Below are 25529 nucleotides of genomic sequence, written 5' to 3' on the forward strand. Positions count from 1 at the left end.
GACTTAGATGATTACTGGGGTCTATGGTTAGTGATCATCTAATCTAATCTAATGCCTTTGTTTTTACATATGAAAAAACTGAAGTTCAGGAAGCAAGATTACTTGCTCAAGGTGAGACAGGCTGCAAGTGATGGAGCCAGGCCTGGATGATGAAACATGGGTAGCCTTCTGTACTTGATGAGGAACAGTTTAAGAACTGTTGATCGAGGGGGGAAAGGGTGGAGGGAGGCCTTGATGGTTTATTCTTTAATGTGTGTGTGTGTGTGTGTGTGTGTGTGTGTGTGTGTGTGTGTGTGTATATATATATGTATAAATATATTACATGCTCTAGTTGGGCTCATCTTTTCATTGCCTTTTGCTTATGCTATTCCCTACCTTCCCTCCACCCCAACATGGATGTTCTTTTTTCCAAATTGCCCTTATCTGTCAAGGTCCAATTCAGAGTCTCATATTATTCACTAAGGCCTTCCTAAATATCAATTCATATCTTCTTGGAGTTCCTGTAACCTGTACATATGCTCTAGCATTTTATGTACACTGTTTGTTAGTTGTCTTATTTGTGTTAGACTTTTCTCCCTACTATATTGTAAAGGCAAGGCTTATGTCTCATATTATTTTGGAATCTCTAAAATACCTAGGACACATCTGATCACAAAGTAGTGGCTGTTGAATTGATTAGGGCCTGAGGAAGGATAAATCTAAAGAGCTAAAACGTCTTTTTTTATGAAAGTTTATTTTTAAATAAAGATGGAAGTTATAAAACAGCTTTTTTTTTGCTTCTAGTGTATTTTGATTTTATTGGAATGCATGTTTTTGTTGTGTTTGGTGAGACTTTCCTAATAGAAAGCCATACTGTCTAGTAGTTTAACCTTCTAGTATAATTACAAATGTATGGCACTCAGTAAATATTAGATGATGATATCAGAGATAACCTGCTTTGTTATTGTTAAGTAGGTGATTTTACAATTAATTTCACACAGTGAATTTTATTACCATAGTCTTAAGTTTATAGTAAATTCTACTGACCTAGTGAATTTGAAGATTAATTTTTGAGAGGATTTGATTGAATGAGTTGCATTAATGGGCATTTGGACCCATGTAGCTTGGGAAGACATTACAGATGGATAGTCACCTAGGTCTAGAATTCAGTAGGAAGAAGAGAGCAGGCTGAATTGTATTTGTGAATCTGTACAACGTTTTCAATGACTGTATGCTTCTCCCTGAAACAAATAAAACCCTTATTTTTTTGGACACCAACATTTTTATGATGATGCTGTATAGATGTGAATCATGGACTCTTCAAAGAATCAAAGTTGCAAGTTACTCAAAGAGCTATAGAGAAAAATATGGTAGGCATAAATAGGCTGCAGCATGTTACCAGCGGTGACTTGTGTTCAAGAAGTGGCATAAAGGTTAACATCCAAGTGAAGTATAACTGGAAAAAGAGGTAAGTTGAATATAGAGCCAGTGTGAGAGAGAACACAGCTAAAAGCCCATGTACTCCATTGGTATCCACTCTCATGTCAAGAGATCTAGAGGAAGTCTTCCAGCATTTTAGGTGGATTCCTGTATAGGGTTATTGGAGGACATAGACAAGAATTGAATTGGACAAGAAATGGACAAGAAAAGACAAGATGATTTCATCATCTAGTAAAGTATTAAAAGAAGCAATTGAATGAATTTTAGGGGGAGTTTCTGTGAAACTATAGTCTGACCTCTAGTGGAAATTAAGAACTACAAAATGGGCTTTGTGATACAGAGACAGTAGGTTCAAATCTTGCCACTTAGACTTTTTACTTGTGTAACCCTGGACAAATCACTCAGTCTCCAGTGACCTCAGTTTCCTCATTTGCAAAAGGAGTGGATTGGACTGATATCTGAGGTCCTTTTCTTCCCTAGATTATAATCTGATAAACAGTATTTCATTTTTCATTAATTAAATCTTTTTCTTAAATGTACCCTGTTACAAATTTCCACCTTGCCCTGTGCCTCATTCTTTCTATATATATTCTTTTATCTTCATTGCAATCTCCAATATTGCCACACCTCAGTGCTTTCTTAAGCAATTACCTATGCTACCACTTCACTTTCCTCCTTCTAAATCAATCAGCCCTAGAGCTGACAAATTCAACTCTACTCTTCTACCCTCAGATTTTTCATCCTTTTGTTGTATTGCGGACATCTCATGCTTAAACCTCAATCCTGTGTTATTCCCATCATGAACTTTCCTAGCTCCTGCTCACATGCTGCTGATTGGAACTGGGGAAAGTCACATGAGCATGCTGATTTGGGTACATCAGATTTGTCATACTATCTCGACTGAACCCTCAAAGCTGGAAGGTAATCCTTGTATTTTCCTTAATTGATTCTGTATTTCACTACACACAGAAGCTATTCCAAAGCTCTTTTCTCCTTAAATCTGTCTAACCTTCCCCCTTTCCCTGTTCTCTCAGATGAGAGCCTTGACTGTTTACTGAGAAAATTGAGGAATTTGCCATGAGTTCCCTCTTCCCTTTTCTTCATTTTAGAAACCTTTTGACATCATTCCTTTATCCTCTTTTCTACCAGTTTCTTATTAATAATGAAATGACTTTTTTTTTTTTTGGCTAAAGCCAATTCCTCCATATTGATTGATTCTCATCCCCTCCAGTCTTCTTTAGCAGATTATACCTTTCAGTCACTTCCCTTCCTTCTCTAATCTTCAGCCTCTCTCTATTAATTGGTACCTTTCCTACTGTTTTTACTTATGACCAAATCTCCCCCACACTTAAAAAACAATATTTTACTATTCTTTACCATTCTCTTTATCAATCATCCTATATCTCTTCTCTTTCATAGTCAAACTCATAGAAAAACTTGTCACTTACTTGCTTGTATCTCTTTTTTCTTAACTCTTTTCCGTTCTAGCTTCTGACCTCATCAGTCAATTGAAATTCCTTTTTCCAGTTACCAACCATCGCTTAATTTTGCCAAATCAGATAGCCTGTTATTTTTAGTTCTCACTCTTTCAGATCTCTCTGCTGCATTTAACGTTGTTAATGACCCTCTCCACCTGGACTTCCTCTTCTCTCTCTCTTTCTCTGTGTCCATCTCTGTGTCTATTTGTCTCTGTCTCTCAATCTCTCTCAATTACTGTCTCTTGGTTCTCGTACTTGTCTGATCATACCTTCATCTCTTTTGATAGCTTATCGCTAATATCTTGTCCTCTGTGAGTGTTCCCCAAGACTCTTTCCTAGGCCCTCTTTTTATATACAGTCCCTCTTGGTGATCTAATCTGTTCCCATGGGTTCAGTTATCATCTCTATGCCGTGACTTCCATACCTAAATATCCATCTCTAATCTCTCTGCTGAGCTTAAGTCCAGCATCACAAATTGCTTATTAGACATTTCAAGTTGGATGTCCTGGAGGCGTCTCAGATTTAGCATATTCAAAACAACTCAGATGTCTTCCCAAAACCACCCTTTCCCTAAACTTTCCAGTTTCTGTCAAAAGCATAACCATTCTTCCAATCTCCCGTTTTCATAATCTCTACACCTCACTCTCCCTCCTCCCACAAGTCTTAGTCAGTTGCCAAATCTACCTCCACAACATTTCTCACATCCAGTGCCTTCTTAGATTTCTCACAACCACTGACTGCTTAGTTCAAGACCTCTTATTTGTTATCTCAACTTTTGCAGTGACCTTCACATGGGCTTTCTGCCTCAAGCCTCTCTTCATTCCAATCCATCCTCCATGTAGCTGGCCACATTGATCTTCCTTAAGTGAATATCTGACCATGTCACTCAGTAAATTCCACAGGCTCCCTATTGCCTCTGGATTTAAATATAAAATTCTCTGTTTTACATTAAACACTGGTAGGACTGATGCCAAACCATTTTTATCATACTATTTCAGTTTACTTTGCCTTTTGGGGGGGGGGGAGAAATTCATTGTATCAGCTGATTGCATCTTGATCCTTAAAGGAATTCCCAAGTTCTGGTCTTTTTGATATTAAAGACTTTTACAACCTGACCTCATCCTAATTTTTTTAATCTCATTATTCATTATTCCCCAAGCATCTCTATTTCTCATGCACAAGACTATATTTCCTACCTTGTTGAATCTCTTTCCTTCAAGAAGCAACTCAAGTACCATCTTCTGTATGAAGTTTGACCTCATGCCCTAAACTACCTTTCTTTTATTTTGTATTGATGCAGTATACAGTGTGAGAAATTAAATTTGATTCATTAGTCACCTATAGATTTTTTTTTGATCAAATAAGATATTTGTAAAGTGCTTAGCACAGTGCCTGGCAAATAGTAGATGCTATATAAATGATTATTCCCTTCTCTCTTCACTTTCCCTTGAGATGGGTAATGACATGGTGACATATTTGTCTAGTAATTTCGTTATTTATATGGTTTTGTTGTGGGTGTCTCTGAGTGTCTTTTAGGTGTGTGTAGTTTTCAAAATGAGACATTCTCTACATACTTGTATAAGTACATGTTTTCTCTTTTGATGGAATGTAAACTCCTTGAGAGTAAGAATTGTTTCATATTTTGTATTTGTATCCCTATCTCCCAGCATAGTGTTTAACATAGATGCTTAATATATGCTTATTTGTTGATTAATTGCAGATCCCTATTGCTAAGTGTTAAGTAAGTTATAAAGATACACAAAATATGATTCTGCTTTCAGAGAGCTTGCCAGTGTGTTAGGGGTGTTACAATTTAGGATTTGCATCTAACATTCATGGATATTGTCTGTAGGTGAAGTGCCTTTTGGTTGAATATTTAAGGGGAATGTATGATTTATTTTACTTATATGGTTCAGGTTTTAGAAATGTAGTGGTCACAGTGGACGTTTGTCTGACACTCTACTAACTAATCTTCCTGACCGCACTAGCTCTCACCTTCAATCTATCCTTCATACTTCTGTCAGAAGAATCTTTTTTTACATAGATCCAATCAAGTTAGTCATTTGCTTAAAAGTCTTTAATGACTGTCTGCTACTTCCTAAATACAGTTCTAATGCCTTTGTAATTCTGTTACACAGGGACCTCTTCAATCTGACATTGTCCTTTTCTAGCCTCATAGCATGATCTCCATACCCTTTCTGTTCTAGCCAAACTTGTCTACACTTTGTCTCTTCAGTGCTTGGTATACTCTGTAGTCAACTAATAGCAAATATTTTCAGATGAAAAGATTTTAAAAAATCAACTCGATAAGTATAAAATTGGGGATGGTGGTTCCTAGATAGCAGTTGACCTGAAAAAGCTCTAGAACCCTTGGGTGAAGGTTTAGCTGCTCCAGATAAGTCAGCACTGTGATAATAGCAGCTCCATATGCTAATAAAATCTTATGCTTCGTTTAAGTGGGGAATAGTGTTCACAACAGGGGAGTAGTTGTCTTTGTGCTTTGTACTAGTCAGACTGTATCTGTAATGTATTCAGTTCTGTGTACCATATTTTAGGAAGACTGTTGATAAGCTATAGAGCGTCCAGAGAAGGGCAGCCAAGATGAAGAGGTCCCAAGATTGTGCCATACAGAAGATTGAAGGAACTGGGGGTTTTCAGCATGGAGAGAAGTAAAGATTTAGGGGGAACTTAACCATCTCAGAATATTTGAAGAATTGTCATATGGAAGAGAAATTAGATTTGTTCTTGGCCAGAGAGGGCAGGATTAGGAGTGGGCGGAATTTTCAAGGAAGAAAATTTCAGCTTGAAGTAAGGAAAAACTTTCTTAGACAACTGTCCAAAAGTGGAATGTGTTGTCTTGGGATGCACTGGGTTCTCTTTCATTAGAAGTCTGCAGTTTAAACCAGAAAGATCACTTCAATTAAGTAAGAGCCTTGGTCTGTTTTGAAAAAAAAAAGTGGTGATTTTTTTTTGGATTGTATTAGATAGCCTCTGAAATCCTTTCTAACCCTGAGAACCTGTGATTCTATGAGACATTTTACTGATTATAGCCACAGCTATGCTACATGATAGCTTCTAATCAAAGACACAAACTATGATACAAATTTCTTGACTTCAAGCAGCTTACAATTCTAGTTGTAGAGCTAAGACATGAAATAATAACATCACTTAATGCCTAGTATTAATTGTCAAATGGTAATAAGTACACTTCAACAATTAAGTGTCTTAAAAAGTTTGAAGAGAGAAAAATAATTTATAACTGAGACAGTTGGAGAAAGCTTCACAGGAGGTAACATTTCCATTGGGCCTTAGAGGATGGTTTAGTATTTTGGTAGATGAATAGGAGAGGGAGAGCACATTTTAGGTAGCAGAAACAACTAACCAAGCCTATTGATAATACCATTTCAAAAAATTAGCCACCTAGTCTTTGACATCAAGAAAGAGAATAGAAATGGGAGCAAAGAGGGTGGGGTAGGAGTGGGGAGGGAGAAAATGTTTTCAAATCCCAGAGCATTCTGGTTAGTCATTAATTCAACTCTGTTCTCTTCAAGTGTCAAAAGAATGCCAGCTAAGCAACAATATCTGAAGATTAAGACAATGAAAAGTGCTAAAGTTGTCACTGTCCCACTCACCAAATGGCAGTGAAGCTGTTCTTCTGTAAACAGAATCTGCTCAACAAAGGTCAGATTGTCACCACTATAGAAAGGATGCCAAAATGCAGTTCCTTGGAAATCAAAAGATTTTACCTTTTGGGTTAGCAGTTTCACACACACACACACACACACACACACACACACACACACCCTATTTTTTTTTTTAGATCAGAGGAATTGAGATTCTGTGTTTGTGTTTGAAAAGGCTCCCAAAATCTTCAAAAAGAATCTTACTTTAAACTGAATTGTGGTTTTACAAAATTATTTTAAAGAGAGCTACGCCTTTATTGCCACACTTTTGACTATTAGACTATCACTCTATTTAACTAATCCTTAGTTTTTTTTCCATCATTTCTGTGGGCTTTTAAAAATCTTGTTTGCCCAGCTTTCCCTTTCATATATTTATTTCTTGATCTCGTGTTAACTATTTCCAAAAGACTGTTTTTTGTTTTTTTTTTTTTTAAATGCAGCAGATTATAGAGAAGCAAAGAGCCAGAGGTTTTCTTCCATAAAGGTTTGGACTCCAATAATGTTGGAGCAGCAAATATAATTCTTCTTAAGGAAGCTTTTTACTTCACTTTCTTAAATGGTTGTTGTATGCCTACCAGCATTATGAAGTGGCAGAGGATTAAGAGGATGTACAAAGTTTTGCTAAGACAGAGTCTGAAAGAGGGATGCAGAACAGTGGTGTGCTATCAAATGATTAACAACTGACTCTTTGAAAAAAATCTTTGTGGGACAAACCTTTAAGTTTAATTTGCATTGTTAACATTTACTCCATCACATTCTTAAGTCTAGACAGTCAGTAGAACAATAAATCAAATTCTGATTTGGAAGGTTTGTGGATTTTCAGGGTGTAAATGGCCACACTAAAAAGTTATTTGAACTAGCTCCACCACACTCCTGGATAAGACATACCAAGATAATAAAGCGCTTTGTGAGGTTTGAGGGAGAATGTTGTTGATGGGAAATTATGGATGGTCACTTTGGAGGACACTGAGGTTGAGATGAGTTTTATGTAAAAAATACATTTAGATTACAAACAGATAAGAAACATTTGATAGGCTTTAAATGATGAAGATGTAGTAGCTGAGGAAGGAATTGACTTAAGAATATTCCGTAAGAATTGTCATTTTTATTATATTAGCTCAGCCTACCCATGAGCAGCTGATGTTTTTCCAGTTATTTAGATCTGACTTTATTTGTATGGAAAGTGATTTGTAATTGTGTTCAAATAGTTCCTGGGTTTGTTTTGGTAGGTAGACTCCTAAATATTTTATACTGTCTACAGTAGTTTTTTACTTGATTCTCTAGGATTCTCTAAGTATATCATCATGTCATCTGCAAAGAGTGATAGCTTTGTTTCTTCTTTGCCTGTTTTGATATCTCTTATTTTTTCTTCTCTTATTGTTAAATGGTCAAAGGATATGAACAGGCAGTTATCAGATGAAGAAATTAAAGCCATCTATAGTCATATGAAAAAATGCTTCAAATCACTATTGATTAGAGAAATACAAATCAAAACAATTCTTAGGTACCACGTCACACCTATCAGATTGGCCAGCATGACAAAACAGGAAAATGATAAATGTTGGAGAAGATGTGGGAAAATTGTAACAGTAATGCATTTTTGGTGGAGTTGTGAAATGATCCAATCATTTTGGAGAGCAATTTGGAACTATGTCCAAAGGGCTATAAAAATGTGCATGCCCTTTGACTCAATAAGGACACTTCAAGGACTGTATCCCAAAGAGATCATACCAAATGGGAAAAGGACCCACATGTACAAAAATATTTGTAGCAGCTCTTTTTGTGGTGGCAAAGAATTGAAAATCAAGGGGATGCCCATCATTTGGGAAATGGCTGAACAAGTTGTGGCATGTGAATATAATGGAATACTACTGTTCCATAAGAAATGATGAGTAGGCAGATTTCAGAAAAACCTGGAGACTTGCATGAACTGATGCTGAGTGGAATGAGCAGAACCAGGAGAACATTGTACACAAGTAATAGCCACATTGTGTGATGACTAACGTTGATAGACAGCCCTTCTCAGCAATACAAGGATCTAAGACATCTCCAAAGGTCTCATGATGGAAAATGCTGACCCTCATCCAAAGAAAGAGCTGTGGAGTTTGAATGCAGATCGAAGCATACTATCTGCTCTTTTTTTTTCTTCTGTTGAGTTTTGTTTCCTCTCTCTGGTGGTTCTTCCTATTGGTTCTAATTCTTACTTAAAACATCACTAATGTGAAAATATATTTAATACGAATGTATATGTATAACCTATATCAGATTGTGTGCCATCTTGGGAAGGGATGCGAGGAGGGAGGGAGAGAAATTAAAACTCAAAAGCTTGTGGAAGTGATTGTTGATAAATTAAAATAAATTAATAATAATAAAAAAATCTTCTATAAGGTTTACATTTGATCTTAAATATTTACTTGGAATAAATACCATGACGTAGTGGAAAGAGTACTGGAGTGGAGTCAGGAGATTTGGGTTCAGAAATTCCAGTTATAACACTTAATAGCTGTGTAACCTTAAATACATTTAATTTCTGTATGCCTTAGGTAACTTCTCAGTGAAATGAAAATAATACTTTTACCCACCTAATTTGCATGATTGTTGTGAGGAAAGTACTTCATAAACTTTAAAATATCACAGAAATGTGAGTTATTACTGTAGTTTTTTGCATACTTTAATATCTTAGTTATTGCCATTTCTTGAAAAAATTATTCTTTTTAAATGATATATGAAATGATAAACTTTAGTTATTTTATATTTGCTTTTAAATATCAGTTGACATGAGCAGAAAGCAGCAAAAACATGCTATTTGCTTCTTTGTACTCTTCTGAACATTTTTCCTTCTGTATTTTTCCAAATTCTGTTATTTAGCTCTTATGTTTATTTAGTTGCAGTTTATATATTCTGCTTCTACTTTGCTCTGCATCATTTCATGTCTTGCTATGTTTCTTTGTGTTCTTTGGACTTGTCATTTGTAATTTCTTATAGTACAATAATATTCCATTTTTTAATATACCAAAATTTGGCTAGTTATTGGACATGTTAACTGTTTCTGGTTTTTGTCTTTTATGAGTAATACTGTTCTGAACATTTTAAAAAAATAACTCTTTGATGTGGTTAAGGTACAACCCTAGTAATGGAATCACTGGGTCCAAAGGTTGTGAAGTTTGGTAGCTCTTATTGTATAACTTGACATTCAACTCAATAATCATATATAGACTATGGATTCATGTCTATTATGTGCCAGGTACTGTAGTAGATACTGAGATATGAAGACAAAAAAAGAAACGATCTGGTATTAATCATTGATATATAAATTCTTCAGTCTTTATTTTTTCTGTAAAGTTTATTTCTACAGAAAGTATCACTACACCTTACTTTTTGACTGAATTGTTATGATGATTTAAAATGTTAAGCAACTTTCTAGTATATGTAATTATATATTTCAGCATTTTAAAAATTATCCCAATTAAAAATGTAAATTGTTTTCTGTGTTGATGCTAATAACCAGTAGGGCAGATTACTGTCATTGATATTAATGTACTCAAGGAAATAAGTTGCGTAGTTGCCAGTGGTTAAAAATTGGGCTTGGACACAGAATTATAGAGCCTCAGAGTTGAATGGGTTATCTAGGCCAACTCTTACGTGAACATAATTTTACTAAATGATATGAAAATGAATAGGGTTATGATATTCTTCTATGCCAGGATAACTTGGCTTAACCCTTTATGAAGGGTCTGTCTCCCTCCTTTTACTTTAGAATTTCGTCATCTCTCACATACTAGACTAATGGGTTCACCATGGACATGGCACCTGAACACAGTTTTTGTGATTGGTGGAGCCACATTTCATTGATCTAGCCCAGGAAAGGGCACTTATTTTTTAAAATTTATACAGTGATTTCGGTGACAATGATTTTGGAGGTATTGTGGCTTAAGACAGAGTTACTTGTTCTAAATCACTATTGATTGGAGCAGTGCAAATTAAAACAGCTCTGAGGTACCACCTCATACCTATCAGATTAGCTAATATGACAGAAAAGGAAAATGATAAATGTTGGAGAATATGAAGGAAAATTGGGATACTGATGCATTGTTGGTGGAGTTGTGAACTGATCCAAACATTCTGGAGAGCAGTTTGGAACTGTGCCCAGTGACAGCCAAACTGTACATACCCTTTGATCCAGCAATACCGCTACTAGGTCTGTATCCCAGGGAGATCATAAAAAAGGGGAGAAGATCTACATATGCAAAAATATTTATAGTAGCTCTTTGTGTGGTGGCAAAGAATTGGAAATCGAGGGGGATGCCCATCAATTGAGGAATGGCTGAACAGGCTGTGGTATATGAATGTAATAGAATACTATTGTGCTATGAGAAATGATGAGCAGGCAGAAAGACTTACATGAACTGATGCTGAGTGAAGTGAGCAGAACCAGGAGAACATTGTACACAGTAACAGTAACTTTGTGTGATGATCAACTATGATTAACTTAGTTCTTCTCTGCAATACAATGATCCAAGATAATTCCAAAAGACTCCTAATGGAAAATGCTATCCACATCTAGAGAAAGAACTAATAGAGTCTGAATGAAGATTGGAGCAAGCTATTTTCACTTTTTTTTTGTAGTTTTCCCTTTTGTTCTGATTCTTCTTTCACAACATGACTAATGTGGAAATATGTTTTACATGATTGCACATGTATAGCCTATATCAGATTGCTTGCTGTGTTGGGTAGGGAGAAAAATTTGGAACTCAAAATCTTATAAAGAATGAATGTTGAAAACTTATAATTAGGAAAAAAATACTATTTACAAAAAAAAAAAGAATTACTCCTGACATTCCTGCTAGCTTTTGATAGTGTGGAATTCATGTTGAGTTACTCCTGATCCTTTGAAGTTTCTCTCCATGTTTGCATAGCAGGTAATTGAGCAAGTGAAATATAATTTTGGCATGTTTTGTCAGTGTAGGTGTTGGAGGGGGGAGGGAGAGAGAGAGAAAGAGAGAGAGAGAGAGAGAGAGAGAGAGAGTGTGTGTGTGTGTGTACACAGCTAAAATGGTTGGTAATTTTAGTTTTGAATTTATAAGACTAAACCTTTCAGTACATTGTGTTTGATGCAGCTTTCTTTTAAAGTTATTTTCGATTCTGAATTTTATTTTTTCTTTCTATCTTAGCTGTGTTAGAGTAGAAGAACATCATGCTGTTGATATTGACCTGTATCACTGTCCCAACTGTGCAGTTCTCCATGGATCTTCCTTAAGTAAGTACTAGATGTGTAAACTAATGTCAGTGCAGGATATGTGTTAACACTGCATTCTAACCAGTTATGTCATTGTCAGGTACTACTACAAAAATGTTTTTCAGGAGATAATTAGGAATAAGTTCTAAATCTATTATTAAACTGTTTCTGGATCAGGAAGTTTGTGTTGTTTAAGTTATTAATTGTCTTGTCAAAACAAAGTGAAAAATATGTTCAGATTCTGGTTACTCAATCCAACTGTTTAATCATTTTACAAATTAAAAATGTTCACTTTTGGAAATATTTGTGATAACCTACAGAATATGTAATGTTTTTGTTTTCCCAATAAAACCAGACTATAATCCTTTAAACAAAATTTTATTTTGGGGCGCAACTTTGTTTTAGTAGAAAATAAACTTTTAAGCTAACATGTGCAATAAAAATGTGTTGATAAACACCTCTGAATTATTTGATGTCTTTTTTTTGCTTAAAAGTTTAGACTACAAGATAGATTCAGAATTACGATCATTTTTCATTGTACCCCCCCCCCCCCGAATGGGAACTGTAGACCGCTAGTAACTGAATATGTTTTGGGCATGGTTTGATTTAAAGATGAATCTATAGTATTTTTCTGAATATAACAGTATAGAGTATAATTTAGGGTCCTTTGTAGTTTTTCAGAAACTCTGTTCTGTATAGTGCTTTATATGGGATTTTGCTTCATTTATTTAGTATTAACTGAATTTTTTAAAAGGGTAAGACTATGTTATATAAATTTTTTCCCTAGGTAATAAAACCATGCCTCTGTGAACCTATATTCCTGTGATAGTAATGATTAAATATGGGTATTTGGCTAGTCTGGGGAATTTACCTGCAAGTTATAATGTCTTTTCTGTGAAAATGTATACAGAGTATGAATAGACAATTTAGAATCAAACTTTTGGAACATAGCTTGTTTGTATGTTGGAGAATACCTATGTTTTAAATTTAATTTAGCATTTTCTTGATGATTCAGTTGACATGATGAGAAGTTATTAAATTCTAATGTAATACTATGATGCACTCAGAGTAAACTGCAGTACTGCTATCAGTGAAGGGAATATGTTTCAGCGATAATACTTTGTCAGAAATTTTGTTTTCTTACATAGGAATGATAGAGAAGCTAAAGGAGGGCTGTATTACATAGGATGTTATTCCTTTCCCATAAGCTAGGTTTGGCTTCCTTACCCTCAAGACCCATAGGAGTGCTGCTTTCATGTCTCTCAGGATAAACTCTTGCTCAGTGATGTAGAGGCTGACCATTTGCTGCATAATAACCAGCCTTTGTGGAGACCTGGTGCCAGTATCGCCATGGCCTTGGCAGAGCTAGCTAGATTTCACTAATCTTAGATGATGGTAGTTCTTATTTTAAGTCGTATATTTGCTTCAAATGATATACCTATGATAGTATTGCAGCATAAGAGAGAATTACCTTTGACATTCCCACTAGCTCCCAGTAGTGGGGAATTGGAGTTGAATTACTCCAGTCCTTTGTAGTTCACCAGAAAGTTTACTCAGTAGGTAAGGAGACAAGGAAAGTAAAATTTTGGTGTATCCTGGCTGGATAGGTAAGGTATGGGAGGACAGGGAAAACTTAAAATTGTTGTCATTTTTGTTTTTAAATCTACTGGTACTTGAAAACACGTTTCTGTTGCATAACCTGAGCCATCATGTAGTGCTCGGTAAAACAATTCTCATCTTATTCCATCTGCATGCCAACTTTGTTCAAAGAGGCTTTCACTCCAGACACTTATGAGTTGAAGTATCATAGTGGCTGCTTATCTCTATGCTAAATGGCTCTGGAATGTAGTGCTTTTAGGATAGTAGTTCTTCAGTCTCTTAGGCTCTCTGATGTCAGTTATCAGTCTGAGTTGCTGTCACTGTTTTGTTGATTGTAAATATGCTGTCTTGTTTTTAATCATTTGTCTCCTATAGTTTACCTGTCCTTTGGAGGTTTTGTGACATCTGTGTGGTGCTCAGAAGTTGTTTTTTGCTTACATACAGGGTTCTTTGGGAATATTACAGATAAGTTGGGCTATAAAAAAGTAAAGCAGTTTAAATTTGGTTAGCTTTTTAGAAATGATTATCTACAAAGACAAAAGTTTTCTGATATGTTAGTCTTGGCAGTAGTGTCAGTCAGTTTTCAGCATATGTCTATTCTGTAATCACTAAGTTGTTATACAGTGTATACTTAGAAACGTGTGCACACATTTTGTTCATTTCAAAGATGCAGCTGGAAGTTACCCTTTATACACATAATGTCTGTTGTAGGCCAGGCCTTTGACCAATATTGGAACAAAATAAGATGTTTGGGGATTATTTAGATAGTGGGGAAAGAAAGAAATTGTTGAAAAGAATATTTATTAAGGATCCTCTATTAAGGAAAAGGATATTTATTAAGGATATTTATTAAGGATTACTTTTGTTGAATACAGATTTCTTGCCTGTATCTCTCTTGTTATGGTCTAAGGTCAGATGTTTAAAGGGCCTCTGGCCCCTTTCTACTTGGGTGACCAGGACTAGTCAATGACTTAAGCCCCTTACTTCTCTATATGAGCCAATTAAGTCTTGAGGACAATTTCAATGCCTTTTAAGAAAAAACAAAACAAACAAAAATATCTGGGGATGTCTTATAGGGCCAAGTCAAAGTGGCAAGACCCTAAGAATATTGTTCTTACCACAAGGGCTGTTATATTGTAACCTAGAAATTGAGTTCAGCTTTTTTTTATTCATATAGAGAAATAAATCCAATGAAGTTATCATCATAGTCTTTGTGGTTTTTGGAGCAGTGTTAAATTGAATAGAGAAGCAGCAGCATCATGTAGTGGATAGAAAATCAAGATAACCTGGGATCAAGTTCTGCCTTTGATAATACTGCCTTTGTAGCCTTTCATTCCCAGGCAACATTCTAAGACTGTAAGTTGTAGAGAAGTTGATCTTCAATGTTAGATGAGATTTTGCTTCTTGTTGGGAGTTTTTTGATTTGTTTGATCAATTTTACTGAATTTTTTCCCTTTCCTCTTTTTTCTTTATTTAAAAAAAAGTGTTGTTTATAAGGGATGCCTTTCTTGGAAGGGCATGGAGAGGGATACAGGTAGGTCATACTGGTGGAGGAACATGAAAACTTCTTGCTCCCCATTGTCATTTTTGGACTTTTCCCTTTGCTTCCTTTACTCAGTAGCCTTTCCTTTTTTAAGTCCATACATTCGAAATTTTCTACTCAGTAAAAATGATGGTAACTGTAATGTATATCAGGTATTCTCCCTCCTGTCTCAAAGAATTCAGCACTTCTGTTCCTTTCTCTTCAGCTCCCGCGCTTATATAAGGAGCCTTTAATATTTAGGTGGATGCTCCTTCAAACTCCCTTACCTCCCATTTTTTTCAACCTCCTTAAATGTCCTATGTCTTACTCCTTCATTCCACCATAGGGATAGTTGCCTACTAGATCGTAATCATTATTCACAGGTGTTCCACTTCCCTTATCAGAAACTCTGACATTCCTCTGTCTGGCCATGATTTCCTTTCATTGTATACCTGTTTATCTTTTATTCCTTCTGCACTTGTTCTTTGCCCTCATCAAGATGTCCCCTCCAGAAGCTATTTCAAACTTCTTTACTCCTGAAGGCCTGCTTTCCATACCGCCTCCTTTCCCATTCTCTCTCAGCTGAAGACCTTGCCTCTTTACTGAAAAAATTGAAACTGTTTAGCATCAACTTACTGTTCTTCATTTGCTTCATCTCAAATTCCTTGAAATCATTCCCCATTCTCCTCTCTTCTCTCCCAGTCTCTGACAAAGGGGTGACTCTTATTTCAAAGTCCAACCCATTTACTCATTTAGCCCTTGTTACATTCCCCTCTCATCTCTAGCATGTTGTGTTCTCATTCATCTCCTCCTCACTCAAATCTTCAACCTCTCCCTGTCTACTGGTTCCTTCCGTATTGAATTCAAACATGCCCAAATCTTCCCTATCCTTTAAAAAAAAAAAGCCCTCACTACACCCTACAGAGATCTCCACAAGCTGTCATCTTATATCTTTTCTCCCTTCCTCTGCCAAACTCTTTGAAAAAGGTGTTTAAACTTGCTGCCTCTACTTCTCTTCTCACTGCATAATTCTTTGCAATGTGGTTTTCTTTCCAAAATTACCAATCATTTCCTTAGACATCTCATTTCCCACCTAGCTGTACTCATTTTGGACTTCTCTACCTTGCTCCCCAGTAAACTCATCATTGGGAATCTCATCATCTTGCCAGATCCAGTCAGTCTTGTTACTTACACTTAGTGCCTTCTGCCCTTCTAATGGGAGGGTGGAGCCATACATTCCTCCACTTTAAGGAGAGGAGACAGGACAGATATTTCAGGTATTTTATTTGTCACCCAGCTGCATTCATTTTGGACCTCTTTGAATTCTCTGGCAGCACTCATTTTAGACTTTTTTGACTTTCACCTCGCCACTACTGGATGACTGCCCTTTTCCCCCTTTCAGCTTTCTTTTGTGTGTTGTCTTCCCCTATTAGATTGTAGGTGCCTTGAGGGAAGGGACTGTCCTTTTTTTTTTTTTTTAATTTTCATCCCCACACTTAGCAGAGTACCTGGCACATAGTAGGCACTTAATGTTTGTTAACTATTGCCAAATCTGATGGTTTTTTCTGTCTTAATCCTTTTCATCTTATTTGCTACACTTGACACTATTTACTATTTTCTATTTACTGTCTTCTCCTGGATGCTTCAGTCTCCTTTTCTGGCTCACAATCCAATTATATCTATTAATTGTGGATGCTTCCTAAGAAGTTCTGTGTTTGACCTTCTTTATCTCTCTCCTTTTTTCATAACTTAGCTCTTGTGGGTTTAACTATCATCTCTATGCAGATGACTCCCAGGTCTTATCCATTCCCAGTCTGTCCCCTGAGGTTCAGTCCTGTATCACCATTTGCTTATTGGACATTTCAGACTGTATGTCCCAGAGACACCTTAAAGTCAGCATGTGTAAAATAGCATTGAGTATCTTTTCCTCAAATCCTCCCCTTTCCCAAAGTTTCCTGTTTCTCTCAAAGAAGTATCTTTTGTTGGACATCCTTTGTGTCTCAGGTTCATAATACTGGTATCATCCCCAACTCCTCACTCTCCTTCTCAAGCTGGTCAGCTGCAAAATTTTTCCATTTCTACCTGGACCACATCTCTTGTATCCAGTGCCTTTACTCTTTACTCTCACAGCTACCACCTTAGTTCAGGTCCTCCCCAGCTTTCACTTTTGTTATTACAACTGCTTCCTGATTGGTCTCCTACTCTAGCTCATTCTACATAATCTTACTGAAGCAGTTTTCCTTTAGCACAGATAAAACCATGTCATTTCTCTACTCAGCCAACCCCAGTGGCTTCCTGTTGACTCTAGAATAAAATGTGAGCTTCTTGTTTAGCTTTTAAAGCCTTATACAGACTGGTTCCAACCTGCCTTTCCGGCCACAGTGGACATTCCCCCATCTCCCTCCATCACCCCATAGTTGTGATCCAGCCAAACTGACCCTCTCACTATTCTTCACATGTGACATTACAATTTCTATCTCTGTGCTTTGCATTGGCTGGTTCTCATACTTGGATTATACTCTTTCCTTATCTTTGTCTCATAGAATACCTCTTCTTTTAAGATGCAGCTCAGGTACCATCTTTTTTTTTTTTTTTAGTGAGGCAATTGGGGTTAAGTGACTTGCCCAGAGTCACACAGCTAGGAAGGTATTATGTGTCTGAGGCCGGATTTGAACTCAGGTCCTCCTGAATCCAGGGCTGGTGCTCTATCCACTGTGCAACCTAGCTGCCCCTCCGGTACCATCTTCTGTATAAAGCTTTTCCTGATTGTCCCACTGCTGTTGCACCCCCTTCCAAACTATCTTGTGTTTCATTATACTCTGTGTGTATTTGTATGTATTAATTTTATATTTATGCTATGTTTTTTATACATACTTGTTGTTTCCTTCTTTTATAAGCTTATTGTGAATATTGTAAGAAGAGATTGGTTCATTCTTTTTGTATCCCCATCACCTAGCACAGTACCTGGCACATAGTATGTGCTTATTAAGTGTTGATTAATTAAAAAATGTAGGCAATGTAAAAACAAAGTATATCAATAAAATTTATTTAAAATAATCAGTTACAGGTCAATATCAACAGCATCTTCTTTTACTCTTAACACAGCTAAGTCATAGAAAACATTAAATTCATTATAAAAATAATTTAGATATTTAGGATCTGGAGGGAACTTCCAAAGTTCTAGAGCTTTTTGATCTCTATTCTGGCTCCTCAGTCCTTTCCTTTTCCCCAGGTTCTTTCTTTCCATAATGATATGTCATCTTCTAGTAATTGACATGGGCTTCCTTACCATTTCACGTGCAAAGATCAGTGCAACTGGTCATTTGTTTTGCAACAGTCCAGAAATTCCCAAGATCTAGAGTATTTTCTCTACACAGAATAAGCTTTTACTCTGTCCTCCCTGCTTCTGCTCTCTCTACTGTTAAAAAAGATTTTAGTTGTTTTCTTGGGGAACTTCCTCTTTATTTCTTTTTTTGGTGTTACTACATCATTATGGTACCTAGAATTTTCTTGTTGTTAGGTGCTATTTAGAGAGCATGGTGCCTGATTAATGCACATTTCAGCCTATCTGATGTCTGCTTTGGAGCAGTTGCCAAACTGCAACCAAAGCTGGACCCCTCTGCTTTTAAAACTGTATTCACTTGTAAATTGTGCAGTGATCCTTTTGAAGATGAGCATCTAATAAGGCAGAAAACGATGACATATGCTTGCTAAAAGATATTTACTAGTTTCATGGAAGATGTCCCTGTATAAAGTCCTAAAATAAGAGGAAATCTGAAATAGGTGACTCCAAGTGTCCTCTTTGTAGAGGACAATACTGAACGTTTTAAACTCTGAGACATACCAGAGTTTCCTCAGTGGCCCCATCTCTACTCTCTGTGTCTTTAGCTGCCTGCTTTTATCTTTATTTATGTATGTATCCAGCAGGATATTTGTGTTAAGGAAAGGTTGATTGTATTTTTTTTTAAATATGGAAATTCTGTTGTGATTTGTTAATGTTTAGGAGCAAAATTGAGTTAATTTCAAATTAACATGAAATTGTGGACCTTATTAATACTGAAAAAGTCAATGGAGAGAGCATCAACGACTACTGATCTACGTGCTTACTTTCCCGTATGTGTTTATAAAGGTTTTTTTATGAGAAGCATCTTCACACACAAAGGACATCTTTATTGAGGGTATTAGTAAATAACCAGGTACGCTTTTGCAAGGGATACTCCACAGGAAACTACATTTTTACCACTTAATTGACTAAAAGATGTAGAGAATACATTGTGCTTATTGTTTGGCTTTTGTTTAAAAAACACTTGATTTGGGAGAGCAAGCTGCTACTTTAAAAGCTCTTTTCCAGTAACGTACCCTCCCATTCATACATCAAAACAGTCCAAGATTTCTTGAAAGATATAACAACAGAAATAAATGTATTCTACCATCTGATCACAAACATAAGGGAAAGCATAAAGTAGGGAGAAGTGTGCTCTCTAAGATTTTACCACTGTCATGATGCAATGAAGGAGAGTCCAAGTTGGTTGATTCCCTGTGTGTATTGAGGTTCTTTAGATTCTCGATTCCATGTTCTTCCTGCTACGTTACAGTGCCCCTCAGTGATATTTCTTCATCTGAGAGGCAGGGTTGTATAGTGCTTAGGGTGCTAGGCTTGGACGCAACGAAACTGAATTTCAAATTCTTTGTTAAATACTTAGTAGTGATGTGACCCTGGGTAAGTCATTTAAACCTCTGTGCCTCAGTTTCCTCATCAGTAAACTAAGGGGATTGGAATTGATGACCTCTAAGGTCCCATCCACCTCTAAATCTGTGATCCTATTTATATACATTAACATGTATATTTCATTAAGCCCCTAAATATCTCCTGAAACTTATTTGTAGCAACTCAAAATAATTTAGCTAAACCGTCCACTGAGGAAAAATCAAGTGGCTAAAGAATATCTCTTATGCAGATGATGATGTTCATTTGAATAGACATACTATAGAGCTTGTCCGTCATCACATATATCTGAGATAGACAGTAAAAATGCAGGTGAGTTGGGCCCAGAATTAAACAAGAAGAATGGGCTGGATTGTCTTCAGAAACTGCAGGGTTCCTTTAATGACCCTAGATTTTTTTCTAGAAAGCATGGCCTCTCTTTTTTAATACTGATAGACTACTAGTATTCTTATAGAGCTTTGAGACATGAAGCTTCTGGTCTTTTTACTTCTCTCCTTTCTCTCAGTCCATCTCTCTTATTTCTTTTTCTTTTTTTTTTTTGGCTAAGCAGTGGGGTTAAGTGACTTGCCCAGGGTCACACAGCTAGTGTTAAGTGTCTGAGGCTGGATTTGACCTTAAGTCTTCCTGAATCCAGGGCCGGTGCCCTATCCACTGTGCCACCTAGCTGCCTCCCATCCCCCTTATTTCTAATCTCACTTTCTTTCAAGACATGATTGTTCATTTTGTTCAGTTCAAATGTAAACTATCCTCTACCATTTGCACAAACAAAACTAATGCAGCTAAACTTGGAAGATGAGCAGATAAATAAGGAAAAAATTGCAGCAAATTTCTCTGAAAAAAATCTCAATTCTAAAATATACAAGGAACTGATTCGGATTTATAAGAATAAGAACCATTCGCCACTTGATGAATTGTCAGAGAATATGAACGGGAAATTTTCAGAGGAAAACAGTCTAAGCTATCAATAGGCATATGGAAAAATGCTCTAAATCACTAATAATTTGAGAAATGCAAATTAAACAACTTTGAGGTACGACCTCACACCCATCAAATTGGTCAAGTTGAGAAAAAAGGAAAAGAACAAATGTTGGGGAGTGAGAGTGGGGGGAGGAAAACAGGTACGTTAATGCAGTGTTGGTGGAGCTGTTCTTTGGTCCAGCCGTGACAGAAAGGAATTTTGAATTATTCCTAAACTGTTATTAAACTGTGCATACCCTTTCATGCCACGTTACCTCTGCTAGTTTTCCACTCCAAAGGGATCATCTTCTGTGATCTTCTTTATCCCATATTAGGTCATGAACTCTTTCTCTATAGAGCTAACCTGTAATTTATTTTTATTTATTTATAGTTTTCAACATTCACTTTTATAAGATTTTGAGGTCTAAATTCTGCCCTTCCCCCTCCCCAAGAAGGTATGCAATCTGATGTAGGCCATACATGTACAATCACATTACACATATTTCCACATTAGTCATAACATGTAATTTCTTCCTTGCTCCTCTAATTTTTTTATGATACCACCTTTTATATTTAGAGCTTATCCAGGTATATGGTGTGAGATGTTGGTCTATACCTAAAGTCAGACTGCTTTGCAGTTTTTCCAACAGTTTTTGTTGAATAGAGAGTTCTTACCTTAGGAGCAGGGGGTCTTTTGGGTTTGTCAAACAGTAGGCTACTGTGTTCATTTGTTTCTGGATCTTCTACTCATTTTTTCACTGTTTTATTTCTTAAACCAGTACCAAAGCATTATTGCTTAGTGGTTTTTTATTGCCAGTAGGATAAAATACAATTTCCTTAGCCTAGTGGTTTTGAGAACTCTATGCAATTTGATTCCCACTTACCTTGTTTTGTCTTAACTCTCTTTCATGAATTCTGTATTTGAGATTAATTGACCTTCTAGCTGTTCACTGACCTTGGAGTTTCATCTCCCATGTCCTTGCCTGTACAGGCTATATATCCTTCATGTTTGGAATATGCCTTCTCCTTACGTATATCTCTTAGAATTCCTGTTTTCCTTAAAGCTCAGCTCATGTACCACCTTCTTATTAAAAGCCTTCCTTGGTCCACTCACTCTCTTAAAATACTCTTTCCCTTCTCAGATTACTTTGTATTTATCTCTATACATGCTATATTTCTTCCTTTTTACACATAGGATTTAAGTGACTTGAGGGTGAAAATTGTTTGTTTTGTCTTTGAATTCTCAGTGCCTAGTAGGCATTTATTACATGTTTAGTTATTAAAATTGAATACGTGCTAGAAGGTCCCTAAAATGTAGGATGTCAAAGATACAATTTGTTAGGAATAGTGAAACTACCTCAGGAAAAGGGAAACCAGATGTTTTTCAGAGCTGATAGAGTTGTTTTGTGTAGATGTTGTAAAAAAATGCTGTATATGGGCAACTTTTTTTTTCTGCTGTGATAAAATAGGCTTATTCTGCCTTCCATATTAGAAGCAATATTTTCTACCATTATTAGTTACCTTGAATTATATACTCAAGCCATACTAATTTTTTGCTATTTTTTGCATAAGCTTTACTTCTTGCTAGAAATCTTATGTTAAACTACCTTTCTGCATTAATTTTCCTATTTTCAGTTTTACTTTTTTGTCAGAGCATATATATTTATTCACTGAAGATTTTCTAGTTTGACCTCTCCTTCCTTATTGAACCAGACTGGGGCTATTCAGCTGTAATCTTGGTACATTTAGCATGTATGGTTATTTTAGGTGATTTTGAATGTTGCTTTAGAGGTAATCCACTCTAGCATAACTATTCTTTACTACCATGTTCTTTCTTTCTCTGGTAAATTTTTTTGGGTTGCTCTTTGGTGTTTTAAAAAGACAGATTAGAAAATACACTAAAAATGATTATGTGATATGATCTGACTCTCTCAGACTCAATAACATTAATTTTCATTGTCTTTTTGAAGGTAAGTATTGGTCTAAGGTATCATGTATTCTAATTTCAGTTGTTTCATCTTCAAATTTTGTTTTAGAATTTAAAATGAAGTTGATAAGAAAACTGAAGTGCCCAAGATGATGTTATCAAACTTAGAAATACATTAAAAACATTTCTATTCAATGTCATCTTGTACAAAATGAGATTTACAGGTGATGGTTTTCACTGTCTTAGAATTTTTATTTTATCATTTCATCAACAAATATTCATTAATTGCCAATTATGTGCTGGGACTTAATGATCAAATATACAACGAAAGTCCTGTTCTGATGACTTTAATGATCGTTGCTTCTCAAAGGCTGTTGTAGTGGAGCCCAAACTCAGGCAAATTCTACTTATTTTAAAAGGTAAGAAGTTAATGATAAAGTGTTTTTGTCTGGGGACCAACTTAAGGTACAGCTCATTTCTAGTAGGCTGGCCTGTTAGTTGATGCATTGTTCAATCATGGCAAGTCATGAATGATCAGAAGGTATATTATAGATATAAATATGTAATATAAAAAGGTATATTGTATATACATATATAATATACCTTCTGACCATTCGTAGTTATGTTATATACATATATATGTTTACTATTTGATTCTCAGTGATCAAAAATATTTTTATTTTTAAAAATTTTAGTGAAAAAGAGGAGGAATTGGCACAGACATGACTACACAGAAAGTGATGATGGTTCCAAACCAGTACAAGCTGGGACACGAACTTTTGTTAAGGAATTACGTGCTCGGGTCTTCCCAAGGTATGAACTTTATTTTGAACAAAAAATGGCTAAGATTGTTTGGATGCTGTGTTTTTCTTTCAGTTCCTATAACTAGTTATGGATGGGGTAGAGGTGTTCTTTGTCATACTTTCCATTTCTTCACCACCTGTATCTTTCTCTCTCTTCCTTTTGTCTTTTATCTGACCATTATTCTTTTAGAGTTAATTTCCCATTACTTTCCCTTTGTCCGTCTTCCTTTTTTAGTTCTCTTCTTTGTATACTTTATGAATGCTTGTGACACCTAAATCTATTAGACTTAGCTACTTTGGTGACACTAAAGACTGAAAATATTGATAAGCTTTCTTCTAGATGATACTCTTTGTGTATCTGTTGGTGGTGTTTTGAAGCTAGCCAGATGGGTTGGGGTTTCCTGAGGCTTGAGAGAGCCTGGTTACATTATTAAAATCATGATTAAGAGTCTTTTGTAGAAGATGTCTGGCTAAACAGAGTCAGACTGCCCAGCTCCAGCATGATTGTTCCAATAAAAACCTGAAATTCACACCTGGCCAAAATAATTTCTAGCAAGAGCTTTAAGGAGAAATTAGAGTAAGTGACTTTTTCTACCCCAGACTTGCATGAGGTCAGCCAGAGACCAGAGGAGCTATTAGCAAAGTCACAGCAAGCCCAGGCAAACCAGCTGACCCTTCTACCAAAACAGTGGTTGGGAGAGACATGTGACCTGCAAAGAAAGCTTTGTGGCCAGAGGCACCCAGAGTGGGCAAGCCCCTTGGAGGATACCTTAGAAGCCCAGGAATATGACAACAAATAGAACTGAACAACAGCACTTAGGCCTGCTTGTTCTAGGCCAACAATGGGGAACCTGCAGCTTCGAGGCCACGTGTGACCTTCTAGATCCTTGGGTGCAGCCTTTTGACTGAGTCCAAGTTTTGCAGAACAAATCCTTTTGTTAAGGGGGTTTGTTCTGTGAAGTTTGGATTCAGTCAAAGGGCCGAATTTAAGCCCTAGGCTTAGGGCTCTTAGGAGCTGAGCACTCTGTCCTGAGATACACTATAGAGAGCCCTGAAGCCCCAGTGTTCTGAACTTCAAAGATCCAGGACTTAGATAGGATTGAGTTGGGTGGTCGGTAGGAGGAGGGGGAGGTGAAAACTTTTTGTAGAAACTCAAGGGTCTTTAAGGGTGAGACTAAGCAGTGTACGGAGTCTGAACCTGGTTCAGAACCCTAATTCAGGAACTAAATGTGGAGAAATGAATAAATCAAAGAAAACACCAACCAGCATAAAAATATTTTAGCTCTGCAAAGAAGAAGTAATTCTATAACGACCCCAAGCAGTGACTCAAAGGGAAAAAGTGGATTTTCTGTAAGGATTACATGAATACCTAAAAGAAATGAATCAAGAGATGAAGCACAAAGAAAGAATGAAAAGGAGATTAAATACCAAACAAATCAACGACTCCATGGGACAGCAAGAAATACTAGAATAAAACTTAAAGACTGAAAAAAATAGGAGGAAATAGAAGTTACATGCTGTCAGAAATAAGTGACCTGGAAAACAGGGCAAGAAAATAATTTAAGAATCACTGGACTCTATGAAAACCATGATTCAAAAACAAAAAAAACTCTGGTTTTTGCCTTTCTTTGTATCCCCAGGACTTAACATAGTGCCTGCACATAGTAAATACACACTGAATTCTTGTTGGCTTATTGACACTATATTTAAAGAAATTACAAATGAAAACTGCCAATATCTATCAGAACCAGAGGTCAAAATAAGGGTAGAAAAAAATCTACCAATTGTTTCTAAAAATAAATGTTCTAGGAATGTCTTAGTCAAAATCCAGAGCTTTCACTGCAAAGAAAGAAGATTGCAAGCATCTATAAAGAAGCAATTCAGGTATCAAGAACAACAATCTGGACCACATAAGACCTTGTAGCTTCTACCAACAGAAAGGGAACTCTTAGAATACAATATATCAAAAGGCAAATGATAGAAGCTTATAACCAAAAATAACTTGTCCAGCAAAGCTAAACATAATTTTTCTTTTTCTTTTCTTTTCTTTTGCTGAGGCGATTGGGGTTAAGTGACTTGCCCAAGGTTACACAGCTAGTAAGTGTTACGTGTCTGAGGCTGGATTTGAACTCAGGTCTGCCTGACTCCAAGGCCAGAGCTCTGTCCACTGTGCTACCTG

General features: G+C 36.3%; 1 protein-coding gene across 1 annotated transcript in view; it reads left to right on the forward strand.

The window, feature by feature from the left end:
• Nucleotides 1-25529, forward strand: part of KDM7A (lysine demethylase 7A) — a 102230-nt gene that overhangs the window by 12197 nt on the left and 64504 nt on the right. Inside the window, 2 exon segments of the mRNA XM_020998014.2 lie at nt 11752-11837; nt 23243-23360. Coding sequence (XP_020853673.1) covers nt 11752-11837; nt 23243-23360 — 204 coding nt within the window.

The sequence above is a fragment of the Phascolarctos cinereus genome, unplaced genomic scaffold, assembly GCF_003287225.1.
Source record: "Phascolarctos cinereus isolate Bilbo 61053 unplaced genomic scaffold, phaCin_HiC Scaffold_1;HRSCAF=81, whole genome shotgun sequence".
Taxonomy (NCBI): Eukaryota; Metazoa; Chordata; class Mammalia; order Diprotodontia; family Phascolarctidae; genus Phascolarctos; species Phascolarctos cinereus.